Source organism: Pristiophorus japonicus, chromosome 3 (assembly GCF_044704955.1).
Source record: "Pristiophorus japonicus isolate sPriJap1 chromosome 3, sPriJap1.hap1, whole genome shotgun sequence".
Lineage (NCBI taxonomy): Eukaryota > Metazoa > Chordata > Chondrichthyes > Pristiophoridae > Pristiophorus > Pristiophorus japonicus.
Window position 1 is genome coordinate 33,945,441 of NC_091979.1, and position 13,992 is coordinate 33,959,432.

At 45.0% G+C, this 13,992-nt stretch overlaps 1 protein-coding gene across 1 annotated transcript in view; it reads right to left on the minus strand.

Moving 5' to 3' along the window:
• Positions 1–13,992, minus strand: part of LOC139253730 (contactin-associated protein-like 5) — a 1,639,232-nt gene that overhangs the window by 25,459 nt on the left and 1,599,781 nt on the right. The window contains exon 23 of the mRNA XM_070873523.1: positions 12,310–12,381. Coding sequence (XP_070729624.1) covers positions 12,310–12,381 — 72 coding nt within the window. The remainder of the gene's footprint in view (positions 1–12,309; positions 12,382–13,992) is intronic.

The following is a 13,992-nucleotide window of genomic DNA, read 5'->3' on the forward strand; positions in this document are numbered from 1 at the left end:
CCCCACTAATTACTGGTTGCCAACCAGAGAATGAACCATTTATCCCAACACTCTGTTTTCTGTTGGTTAGCCAATCCTCTATCCATGCTAATATATGACCCTGAACCTCGTGAACTTTTATCTTGTGCAGTAACCTTTTATGTGGCACCATGTCAAATGCCTTCTGGAAGTCCAAATACACCACATTCACTGGTTCCCCTTTATCCACCCTGTTCATTACATCCTCAAAGAATGCTAGCAAATTTGTCAAACATGACTTCCCCTTCATAAATCCATGCTGACTCTGATCGAATTTTGCTTATCCAAATGTCCTGTTACTGCTTCTTTAATAATGGATTCCAACATTTTCCCAACCACAGATGCTAGGCTAACTGGTATAGCGTTTCCTGCTTTTTGTCTGCCTCCTTTTTTAAAAAAAGGGTGATACCTTTGCGATTTTCCAATCAGCTGGAACCTCCCCAGAATCCAGAGAATTTTTGTAAATTACAACCAATGCATCCACAATCCCTTCCGCTACTTCTCTTAAGACCCTAGCGTGCAAGCCATCAGGTCCAGGGGATTTATCTGCCTTTAGTCCCATTATCTTACTGAGTACCACCTCCTTAGTGATTGTGAGTGTGTTAAGTTCCTCCCCGCCGCCCCCCCCACCGCCCCACCCCGCTCCATAGCCCCTTGACTATCTACTTTTGGAATATTGTTAATGTCCTCAACCATAAAGACTGATACAAAATATTTGTTCTGAGTTTCTGCCATCTCCATGCTCCCCATTACTAGTTCCCCAGTCTTGTCCTCTAAGGGACCAACATTTACTTTAGCCACTCTTTTCCTTTTTATATACCTATACCTATATTTTGTGCCAGTTTACTTTCATAGTCTACCTTCCCTTTCTTAATCATTTTGTAGTCATTCTTTGCTGGCTTTTAAAAGCTTCCCAGTCTTTTGTCCTCCCAGTAGTTTTGGCCACTTTGTATGCCCTTGTTTTTAATTGGATACCGTTCTTTATTTCTTTAGTTAGCCGCGGATGGCTATCTTTTCTCTTACACCCTTTCCTCCTCACTGGAATATATTTTTCTTGAGAGTTGGGAAATATCTCCTTAAATGTACACCACTGTTCATCAACCGTCCTACAATTTAATCTATTTTCCCAGTCCACTTTAGCCAACTCTGCCCTCATACCTTCATAGTCTCCTTTATTTAAGCTTAGTATGTTGGTTAGAGATCCAACTTTCACATCCTCATTCGAGTTCAGAAGGATGAGATGTGATCTTATTGAAACGCATAAGATAATGAGGGGTCTCAACAAGGTGGATGCAGAGAGAATATTTCCACTCATAGGGGAAACTAAAACTAGGGGATATAGTCTCAGAATAAGGGGCCGCCCATTTAAAACTGAGATGAGGAGGCATTTCTTATCTCAGAGAGTTGTAAGTCTATGGAATTCTCTGCCCCAGAGAGCTGTGGAGGCTGGGTCATTGAATATATTTAAGACAGAGATAGACAGATTTATGAGCGATAAGTGAATAAAGGGTTATGGGGAGCTGAGTCCATGAAAAGATCAGCCATGATATTAAATGGCAGAGCAGGCTCGAGGAGTCAAATGGCCTACTCCTGCTCCTATTTCTTATGTTTCTTATGTTTAGAAGCGGAAGTGGCCTTGCAGTCTTTGCACATCTACTAACAGCAGAGGAGGGGCTCTGGCGATCCCGGGTGTTCGAGTGACGCTGGCAGTGGGAGATGGAGAGAGGGGGACATCCCAGAAACCTGGTGACAGAATCACATCTCATTAAGCCACATGGCATACAACAGTCACTCATATGGCGACTGATGTCAGCAGCTAGTAACTTTACCCATTCTCATTATAACATTTCTAATTGGTCTTTACTCTGCCACAGGTCCATTAACTGCAGCCCCCCCCCCCCCACCATTGTCCAGCAGGTGGAGGTGGAGGAACCTCCAACCTCGAAAGGTGCAGCATCAGCAGACACAAGTGCAGACAGCACCAGCATAGATACGCACACCCCGAGGGTGGTGGTGACGTTGACAGCCACAGATAAGGACTGTCCAACTGGACCTCTGGGCAGCAGGTCTTGTTCCAGCAAGCTACAAATGTCTGCAATGACCTGGCTCGATAGCCTGAGCCTCCTGGAGCGCTGCTGCTCAGTCATGTTGGGGAAAGCTCATCGTCTGCCTGTCTCCCCTGTGTTGGGGATATCGCCTCCAGCATGTTGCAGCCCTGTGATGCCCCGCTCTCTCCCTTGGAGCATAGGGTCGTTGAGGAGAAGGCTGCTGTTGCTGCTGGTGTGGCTGGTGTTGGGGCTCCTCTTGGTCCGGTTCTGAGGACCAAGGTGAGACAGTATAAGCGGCACCCATGCTGATGTTGTAGATGGTAGGTAAAGTGGAGATGAGAGGGCCAGTCCCTCAATGGTGTGATCGTGAGTAGCAATGTGGTGAGAGTGGCCTCCAAAGTTTCAAGAATGATCTACAAGCTGCTTACACCAAAATCTGTGGACAAAATGAAGGCAGCAAGAGCCTTTCCATGAGGCAGATAATGAGGTGTACTGTTGCAGCATTTATGAGCTTTTCCCAGCTCTCAATGAATTAATTTGCTAATGGCCACTGAACTTCCGCCTCCCTTTCACAGGCGAGGTACCCAAACTCCGCGAATCCCCTGCTCTTGCAGTAAAACTCAGAATCTGGCATTAAAATCATTCTTAAGGGTCTGTAAACAAGCGTTTAATGATTTCAATGAGGTCGTCCGTCTCTGCCGATCGGGTCCGTGTCACGCCTTCAAAGCCGCCCGAGTTAAATGCTCCTGGTGATGGGTTGATGGCGGATTCCCAACCCACTCGCTATTTCGAGTATTTTTACTGCCGACTCCCCCCCATACCCGCACGTGCGGCAATGGGAAAATTCCATCCAATGTGTTGGGGTTACAGCATGATGCATCATGGAGCAGTAAATTATGGGATCTATAATAGGACAGTTTGCACATTTGCCCAAATACCTGTTGCCAACTTTTGCTCCGGTGAAAACGGAATGGACAAAGAATATAATCAGTGCAAGGGGCCAGATCAAGGTTTAGTTAGTGTTGTGTCTTTGCTGATCAAAACTCAACGAAAACCTGAGTCTCTACATCATTAGACAGAGAAGAGGGGGAACAAACGGACATCATTTTAAAAACAATACCTTCAGAGCTGGTTTACATTATGAAGATTTCGATACTGCTCATTCAAGAAGAGGGCTGTCCTGTCCAAAACGGGATGGGTTATAGCATTACTGCTAGATAGCATCTTTCATGACTACCAGACGTCCCAAAGTGCTTTACAGCCAATGAGGTACCAGATGTAGGAAATATACTCAAACACAGTACTCTGAGGCAGCCTTTGCTTGATGGGTATCTCTTGCTGATGTGTGGTATGAAGTTCATCCATTTAAAGTCACCCCCATTATTTTTTGAAATTATGCGCAAAATATATAAAGGAGAACGATAGGCCAAGGGGCAACATTTTCTGCACGAGATATTTCCTCGTCTCTTTTTCTCTCTTCAAGGACATCTCCTGTGTGCTAAGAGGAATCTTGATGAAAACAATGCATTTTTAGATTCGTGGGATATGTCTTTTTCAGATCTTCAGCTGTCCTCGTGACGTAGGTTTCAGAAAGGTGTGGAGGGGGTGGGGGGTAGGCGATGGGTGACCAGTGTGTTCTCTTAAATGGCTAGAGTGATTTTTATTGGAGCTGGCACTCTGGAAGTACCAGTCCAAGTGAGGCACTGGGGATTCTCACTGCACTGGCATTTCCAGGGTCAGGAACCTCTGGATTCCAGGCTTGTACAAAGCAAAATCAATACAGATGCTCCAGGTGTGCGCAGACTGCTCCCTCAATGCATCTTAAGCAAAGTGACTCAGCAAGATAGCAAAGGCTCAAAATAAGGGATCGGTATGAGGCCACATAGATTACTCAAATAAAGATACCTTGGAAGTGAGAGATGGGGGAGTAATTTTGTATAAACAGAGGGGGTAAAATTGTGGTTGGAGCTTCCTATTTTTACCATATTTTAATAGGGTTAAAAATAAACTTACCTTAATGGTCAGGGTTTTACTATAAAAATTAGAGCTAAAATTTAATATTTCTATCTTTTAAAACTCTTACGCTGGTAAAAGTAGGCTATACACTTGCTTTTACCAGGATAAGAATTTGAAGGACATTTGCTGGGCAGGAGTTGTGCAAATAGCTCAATCTCTGCCCCGCAGATGTCCTTCTCCTGGGGATGCGTGCGATCTGTCAAAAGAAATTTTGACAGATTGCAAAAGCCGGTTCTCGGCGCTTTACGTGCCGAGAACTGACATTTGCGAGGCCTCTTTGCGTGCGTGCGTGCGCACATCCTACTCACCCGGGAAGGCCGCAATTTTTGGCACAGTATTCCCCTAGATTTTCCATTACATACAACCTTGATCCATAAACTGTCAGTTAACCAGGAGCTGACAACTTAATTTGCTTGCAAAATTTGTTGACCCATAACTTTTTTTTGCTTTTCTAAATATCTCCTACCAATTATTTTTTTCTTTAGGCAAGTATCATAGCATAAATAGCCTCGACTGCATGAATTCTAACCAGGAGCATGGAACCTCATGGGCCACGGATCAAGAAATCGAGAGCTTGACCTCACACAACCACTTTTCAGGTCACCTCGTTTATCCAAGGGATGGTTTGAGGCCAAAAATGTCAGCCATGATACACGTACGTTCATGTTTATTTAAATATGTAAATGAGCCTAGCAAAGGTCCCATAGCAATTGTACGAGAGGGTTTACTCACAATATAGTGCTTGCCCACAAAAACTGTGCACAGGGAAAGTCCTGGCATCTGGCTTGATCAGGTAAGTCACTTAAATTATGCAATAATACAAGGCATTGGTGAGGCCACGCCTAGAGTACTGTGTACAGTTCTGGTCTCCCTACCGCAGGAAAGATATACTTGCCTTCGAAGGAGCACAACAAAGGTTCACTAGACTGGTTCCTGGGATGAGGGGATTGTCTCATGAGGAGAGATTGAGTAGACCAAGCTTATATTCCCTAGAGTTTAGAAGAATGAGAGGGTCTAATTGAAACATATATTCTTAAGGGGCTTAAAAAAGGAAAGATTTGGATTTATATAGCGTCTTTCACGACCTCCAGATGTTTCAAAGCACTTTACAGCCAATGAAGTACTTTTAGAATATAGTTACTTTTGTAATGAAGGAAATGTGGCAGCCAATTTGTGCACAGCAAGCTCCCATAATGTGATAATGACCAGATAATCTGTTTTTTTGTTAAATTAATTGAGGGATATATATTCGCCAGGACACCGGGGATAACTCCATTGCTCTTCTTTGAAATAGTGCTATGGGATCTTTAACGTCCACTTGAGAGAGCAGATGAGGCCTCGGTTTAACATCTCATCTGAAAGACGGCACCTCTGACAGTGCAGTCCTCCCTCAGCACTGCACTGGAGTGTCAACCTGGATTTTTTTGTGCTCAACAGGGTTAATGCTGGGAAAATGTTTCCCCTGGCTGGTGAATCTAGAATACAGGGTCACAGTCTCAGAATAAGGGATCATCTATTTAGGACTGAAATGAGGAGAATGTTCTTCACTTTGGTATTCTCTACCCCAGAGAGCTGTGGTTGCTCAGTCATTGAGTATATTCAAGACATAGGTCAATAAATATTTAGGAAGTAAGGGAATTAAAGGATATGGGGATAGTGCGGGACAGTGGAGTTATGGTAGAAGATCTAACATGATTTTATTGAATGACGGAGCAGGGTTGAAGGGCCAAATGGCTTACTCCAGCTCCTATTTCTTACGCTCTTATGTTCTTAAAGACACATGCCGATTTCTGTTAATTAGTTTCACTGGGTCGTCTGTTTTTGCATCTTTGAGCCACGATAGCAGTCTCGCCTCTGAGTCAGAAGATTGTGGGTTCAAATCCCGAGACTTGAGCACATAATCCAGGCTGACATGCCAGTGTAGTATTGAGAGAGTGCCGCACTGCCGGCGGTGCCATCTTTCAGATGAGACGTTAAACCGAGTGACTACACTTCAAACGTTTTTCACTGGGCGTGAAGCCCTGTGGGATGTCCTAAGGTCATGAAAAAAGCTACCTAAATGCTAGTTTTTCTTTCTTTGGGGGTCTGATTGTGCTGTACAACTGAGACATGGAAACAGAATTTGTAAGGAGTCAAGAAATGCAGTTGCAACTACCCCTGGGGTCTTATGTCCATGGGAAACTGTTGTAGGCATTAGGCACCTGCTGAATATATCAAAACACTAGGCATTAGGCACCTGCTGAATATATCTAAACTCATATAGGTTTAAAGTGGCCACATATAAAATGGCTGCCCAAGCATGATGGGAGCTCGTTAGCCAAGTTAGCTAAAGCTGCTGACTGAGCACTGACTCTGCAGAGCCTGGTCTCATGAATGTCTTGAATCAACAGCTTGAGACAAGATAGTATATAGAACACTGCTGTGCCGAGTACGGAATGTCTTCAAGTCAGTGACCCCCATATAGGGTGCCTAGCAACCATAGAGATAAGGAGCTAGGCACCAGCAGAATCCATGAGCAACGAAGTTAAGGGGGGGCCTGGAGAGCATCAAACAGATAGGGATCCGCCCCCAACTGTCACAAACTGATCATGCAGCCCCCTGATATACCAGGGTTAATTCTATTGGCCCATTTAAACCTATATGTAATCTATAATCATTATGATTGGATTGCGTCCAGCCGAAGTGGGCTAAGTAACTGTAATGAACTATTGTAAAACATATAAATATCGATTAATGTCTTTGTTCGGTGGAGTGAAGTGCCGGGATCCAGTCCTGAGGCTTCCTCCCCGCTGGCGTTAATAAAGGCCGCATTGGCGTTGGAACCGACTCTGAGTGTTGAGTGATTCTTCTGATAAAACACTAACACTAACAGAAACACTGTTCTGAGACACTCCCACATATGTCTGGCGATGTCAGAGACGACCTTTCTTAATTGGCTGCACTTCACATGACTTGACTGTGCCATCTGCTCCAAAGTGATCTGCACACAACTGCTCAGATCAAGGATGGCTCCAGTCAGAGTGAAGGTTAACCACAGCGTGAAGATTTCATGCTATCGAATTCTGCCAAGTCACGCCAGGAGACATCAGCAATATCAGGCAGTCTTCCGTGCCACACATCACATGTATCAAGCAAATGGTTGCAAAGAGCAACACCTTTGTCATTCTACTGTAGGATGGATGCATCAACTGGACAGGGCACACAGATATAACTGAGTTGCAGTTTCCCTCGAGTGTATGGTGTCATAGCAATGCCAATGCTTTCATGAACAGAAAGGATTATGGGAGTAAGCGGTGACACTAAACCTGAGGGAATGTCGAGTGCAGATCCAATATATGTACCAGTCTTTCTAAACAGTATCAAGTTGACCTGCTTATAATTGCTTATAAGTCAAAGCAATTGACTAGAAATGAGTAATTTTCTGTTGAAACTTTCGACAGCAGATCTTAAAGCACTTTAATTCAGTTCAGATTGTCTTTGTCTGTTAATTATACAAAATCAACTCTTCACAATTTCCTCTTCTTCTTAGGCAGTCCCCCGGAGTCGAGGATGACTTGCTTCCGCACTAAAGTGAGTACTAAGGTGACTGATGAGACCAAAGTGGGATCTACAGTCTCTGTCACAGATGGGGCAGACGGTGGTTGGAGGGATGGGTGGGTGGGGTGCTTAGGTTGTTGTGTGCTCCTTCCGCTGTTTGTACTTGGCTTCCGTGTGCTCCCGACGAAGAGACTCAAAGTGCTCGGCGCCTTCTCGGATGCTTCTCCTCCACTTTGAGCGGTCTTGGGCCAGGGATTCCCAAAAGTTGGTGGGGATGTTACATTTTTTCAGGGAGGCTTTGAGGGTGTCCTTGAATTGCTTTCTCTGCTCTCCAGGGGCTCGCCCGCCGTGACGTAGCTCAGAGTAGAGTGCTTGGTTCGAGAGTCTAGTATCGGACATGCAGACAATATGGTCCATCCATCAGAGCTAATCGAGCGTGGTCAATGTCTCGATGCTGGGGATGATGGCCTGAGTGAGAACACTGACATTGGTGCGCCTATCCTGCCAATTAATTTGCAGGACTTTGCGGAGGCAGCATTGGTGGTACTTCTCCAGTGCTTTGAGGTGCGTATTGTACATAGTCCATGTCTCTGAAGCATACAGGAGAGAGGGTATCACTACTGCTCTGTAGAACATGAGCTTGGTGCTGAGTTTGAGATCCTGGTCTTTGAACATTCTTTTCCTAAGGTGGCCGAAGGCTGCATTAGCGCTCTGAAGGTAGTGTTGGACTTCGTCATCGATGTCTGTCCTTGCTGATAGTAGGCTCCCAAGATATGGGAAGTGGTCCACATTGTCCAAGATCTCGTCATGGATCTTAATGATTGGGGTGCAGTACTGTGTGGTGGAGGCACATTGGTAGAGAACCTTTATCTTACTGATGTTTAATTTAAGGCCCAGACTCTCCTACGCTTCAGTGAAGGTGTCAACGATGGTTTGGAGTTCGGAATCCGAGTGTGCACAAACGCAAGCATCATCTGCATATTGTAATTCAATGACAGAGGTTGGAGCAACCTTGGATCTGGACTGGAGGCATTAGAGGTTGAAAGATTTCCCGCTTGTCCTGTAGATTGACTCCATTCCAGCGGGGAGCGTGTTAAAGCTGAGTTGAAGCATTGCAGCAAGGAAGATTGAGAAGAGCTGGTGTAATGACACAGCCTTGCTTGACCCCGGTTTGCACTTGTATTGGATCTGTGGTGGATCCATTGGTAAGAATCATGGCTTGTATGTCATCGGGAAGCAGGCGGAGAATGGTGACAAATTTTTGAGGACACCGAATTTGAGAAGGACACTCTATAATCACTCATGGTTGACAGTCGAAGGCTTTTGTGAGGTCAAAGAAATCCATGTACAGAGATTAATGCTGCTCCCTACATTTGTCTTGGATTTGTCATGTGCTGAAGATCATGTCCGTTCTGCCCCTTAGTGGGTGGAATCCATATTGTGGTTCTGGAAGGAACTTTTCAGCCACTTGGAGATGACAATTGAGGAGGATTCTTGCGACGATTGTGATCATCGCACAACTTCCTAGTGCAATCATGTCCCCTGATAATAAAACAGCTCAAATGCCTACCTAACACTAATGTGGGAGCACTATCGCCACAAGGATTACAGCAATTCAAAGGTGAGGGCCCACCACCACTGTAATGTATTATCACATGGTTTGTCACATGGTTTGGTATGAGCATGCTCAGTTCACTGTGGACTAATAAAGCAAGCACATGAACTAGCACCTCATCCTATCTCTGTCCTTCATTTGTTCTACCCACATATATTACATGTTGGCGACGAGAAGGTTTGTCAATGTTTTGTAGATATTTGGCCCTATTTTTGTTAGAAAAATTGTTTTTTTCCATTCATGAATTACTTTATTTTGAGTTTGAATATCTTCTGCACCTTCGGTCTCAATAATGTTATTGGCCTTAATGTAAGAACTGAATGGTTCACGAGCTCGATCATACAGGCTGAGGCTTCCGATGAATCCCATGGATACAGCCATGATTGTCCCGATCTCGTTGAATAGTTACTCATCATCATCATCATAGGCAGTCCCTCGGAATCGAGGAAGATTTGCTTCCACTCCCAAAATTAGTTCTTTGATGGCTGAACAGTCCGATACGAGAGCCACGGACCCTGTTACAGGTGGGACAGACATTCGTTTGGGGGGAGGGGGTCGGTAGGGCTGGTTTGCCGTGCGCTCCTTTGACTGCCTGTGCTTGGCCTCTTCATGCTCTTTGCATTGAGACTCGACGAGCTTAACGCACTCCGGATGGACTTTCTCCACCTCAGGCGGTCTACGGCCAGGGTCTCCCAGGTGTCAGTGGTGATGTAGCACTTTACCAGGGAGGCTTTGAGGGTGTCCTTATAACATTTCCGCTGTCCTCCTTTGGCTCGTTTGCCATGAAGGAGCTCCACATAAAGCATTTGCTTAGGGAGTCTCGTATCTGGCATGCGTACTATGTGGCTGCCCAGCGAAACTGAATAGTGACTCAGCACGCCACCTGTCTACCTGTGAGAATCAATGCCGCTGTTGCTGGCAATACATAAACGGGAAGGTGAAACACAGACAATTCTGCATGAGCATTAACGATACAACATTGCAAAAATTCAGTTTAGGTGTCCCAATTTCATCTTAAAGCTGTTCACTTGAAGGTTAAACACTGTGTTCTTCCATGAACTAGGGGGAATAGTTTCAGAATAAGGGTCGCTCATTTAAAATGGAAACAAGGAGGAATTTCTTCTCTCAGAGGGTCGTGAATCTTTGGAATTCTCTGCCCCAGAGAGCTGTGGAGGCTGGGTCATTGAATATATTAAAGTTGGAGATAGACAGATTTTTGAATGATAAGAGAGTCAAGGGTTATGGGGAGTGGGCGGGGAAGTGGAGCTGAGGCCAAGATCAGATCAGCCGTGATCTTATTGAATGGTGGAGCAGGCTCGAGGGGCAAAATCATAGAATCATGGAACTATACAAATTTATAGCATGGAAGGAGGCCATTTTGGCCTGTCATGTCTACGCTAGATGACCAAGAGCTATCCAGCATCATAGCATTTTTCAGCTCTTGGTCCTTAGCCATGTAGGTTAGGGCACTTTAAGTGTACATTCAAGTATTTTTTAACGTGGTAAGTGTTTCTGCCTCTACCACCCTTTCAGGCAGTGAGTTCCAGACCTCCCCCCAAATTACTTTAAATCTATGCCCCCTGGTTGTTGACCACTCTGCCAAGAGAAACAGGTCCTTCCTATCCAATCCAACCAGGCCCCTCATAATTGTATACACCTCAATCAGGTCTCACCTTAGCCGTCTCTGTTCCAAAGAAAACTGACTCATCATCTTCAATCTTTCCTCATAGCCAAAGTTCTCCAGTCCAGACATCATTCTTGTAATCTCCCCTGGACCATTTCCAGTGCAATCAGATCTTTCTTGTAATGTGGTGACCAGAATTGCACACAGTACTCCAGTTGCTGCCTAACCAGTGTGTTATACAGTTTAAGCATAACCTCCTTGCTCTTGTATTCCATGCCTCGACTAATAAAGGCAAGTATTCCATATGCCTTCTTAACCACCTTATCAATCTGGCCTGCTACCTTTAGGGATCTGTGGACCTGCACTCCCAGGTCCCTTTGTTCCTCTACACTTTTCAGTGTTGTACCATTTAATGTGTATTCCCTTGCCTTGTTAGACCTCCCCAAATGCATTATCTCATGGTTATCTGGATTGAATTCCATTTGCCACTGTCTGCCCACCTGACCGGTATGTTGATATCTTCCTGCAGTCCGCAGCTTTCTTCTATGTTATCTGTCTGCAAACTTCTTAATCATATCCCCAACATTTAAGTCCAAATGGCCTACAAATGCCCTACTCCTGTTCCTATCTCTTATGTTCTTATGACACCTAAAAATTGCTTTTGGGATCCCATACTCATCGCCAAAATGTAATATAGGTGGGTAGAACAAATGAAAGACAGAGACACGATGAGTTGCTAGTCCATGTGCTTGCATTATTAGGCCAGCGCAATCTGAGCATGCTCATACTAAACCATGTGACAAACCATGTGCTAATACATTACAGCCACTTTTTCAGGGCAACTAAGTTTGAAAATAAATAGAGCTTTGCCACCAGCGTTGCCCACATCCCAAGAACTAGTTAAAAAAAAAAATTCTTATTGAGTCACTCTGCTCATCTTTCGACATTAAAATGTATATGTAAATGCATCCTGGTTTTAAAAATAGCTGGCTTACATGAACTTTCAACAGTAACAGCAATTTACATTTATATAGCGCCTTTAACATAGTAAAACATCCCAAGGCGCTTCACAGGAACGATTATCAAACAATATTTAACACGAGCCATGTCAGGAGAAATTAGGGCTGATGCCCAAAAGCTTGGTCAAAGTGACAGATTTTAAAGAGTGCCTTGAAGACGGAGAGAGAGGTAGAGAGGCAGAGAGGTACAGGGAATTAATTCCAGAGCTTGGGTCTGAGGTGGCTGAAGGCATGGCCGCCAGTGGTGACATGATGAAAATCAGGGATGCGCAAGAGGCCACAATGTGAGGAGCGCAGAGATCCGGGAGGGTTGTAGGGCTGGAGGAGGGTGCAGAGATAGAGAGGGGTGAGGCCACGGAAGGATTTGAAAGCAAAGATGTGAAATCTAAAAGATTATAATATAATAGCCTCATAGTCAGTTCACACCCTTACCTCCAACGACTGCTGAGTCACTTCGGACTGCATTTTTTAATGGTTCGCCCACATCTATCGCCCCCGAATGATCTGTAGTTGAACAGAAAACCAAAGACAGAATTATCAGAGGTGAACACATTGTAACACTTTAACCGACATTTTGTTCTGTCCCACATCCTTGTAGTATCAAGTGCAAATATCCTTGGTTTTACTGTCCACATTTACGTTTTCCTTTCTCATTTCAGGTGAGCCTTACCTGCCTATGGATTCTGACCAGTAAATAGGACAAAATTAACCACCAGACCCTCACATTATTTGCCATCATTGAGTGTCTCCAGATAGCTTCCGGAAGCATACGGGCTAGTTCCAAGCCTCGGCCTAAATGCCATCGCCATCCTCACCTTTAGAATTAGAAGAACCTGGAACTGGACGAACTGTTATTGGCAACCTCGAGGCTGAAAATCTGTGGCACTTACGCCGCAGTCTAGTGGGAGTACGGAGGAAAGAACCGGAAATTAGATATGCTGATCCTGGCTTTCCCTGGCACTTTCCTCGGGGATTTGTTCGGGGCGAAACCTCTGTCTACTCCAAAATTAGGCAGCCGCTTCAGACAAGTTTCCTCAGCCCCAATCTGCCAGCAGACCAATGCTCCCAGTGACAGAAACCATACTAGTCGGGGGAAATAAAATCCAAGTGGGGGTGACGGATGATGGCCAGGCACGGCCGAGTCCCTGAACATTTGTACCTTTACCCAGGCTCCCTTACAACATGGGCCGAGGGGCTACGATCCACAGATTTCTTGGGGGTGGTCCCAGCACATGCATCCCTCCAGGATCGGCTGTCCCCGCCAGGTTTTGCGGCCTTTCAGACGTAACCTCTTGTAGTGCAGTTACTCGCCCAGGTTATTAAAATCAGGGAATCTTTCCCGACCCTGAAAATTCCGGCACGATCAGTGCCAGAGGTTCCCAACGGGCGGATCTCGGCATTTATCACAGGGTGTTGGCCCATGGATTCCCAAAGGCCTTTGTTGTTTGCTGTGAACAGCATTTCCCATTTGTCGCACGTGAAGTAGCTTGCCAAGCATTTATGAGAGGAGATTAAGGTGTGCTATAATAGGATATAGCAGCCTGAGTAAGAAATTTACCCATTCCATTAAACTACAGGCTTTGCAATTTTGTTCTGTTATAGCAAAGGATTGATCAAATGTCATTGAGTCTACAGGGAGGTGTTCTTCCATGCATATTGAATGAAAGAAAAATCTTTTCCAGATCTCTTCACATTTATGAATGGACAGAACCCTTGCAAATGACGTGGTATATACCAACATCAATTTAACTTCTATAGATTCAGCAGAGATGTCAAACTAACCTAATGACCAGTTAATTTGAAAATCAAAAGCAGAGTCGTACTGCATGGGACCTTCCCCTCACCCATAGTCGAATGAGCCCATCCCTGAAGGCTAATGGAAAATGGGAGGCAGTTTCCAAATCCTCTCTCAATGTCCTGCTTTTTATGAACAGGACATACCTGGGCAGTTTTCCACATTGTCGGGCAGATGTCAGGTTGGTACCTCATATTTAGGGCACCCCAACCACCACCTTCAAAATCACTCCCTCCACCGTGGCTGCAGTGTGTATCATCCACTGATGCATTGCAGCAACTCGCCAAGTCTTCTTCGGCTGCACTTCCCAAAACCGCGAC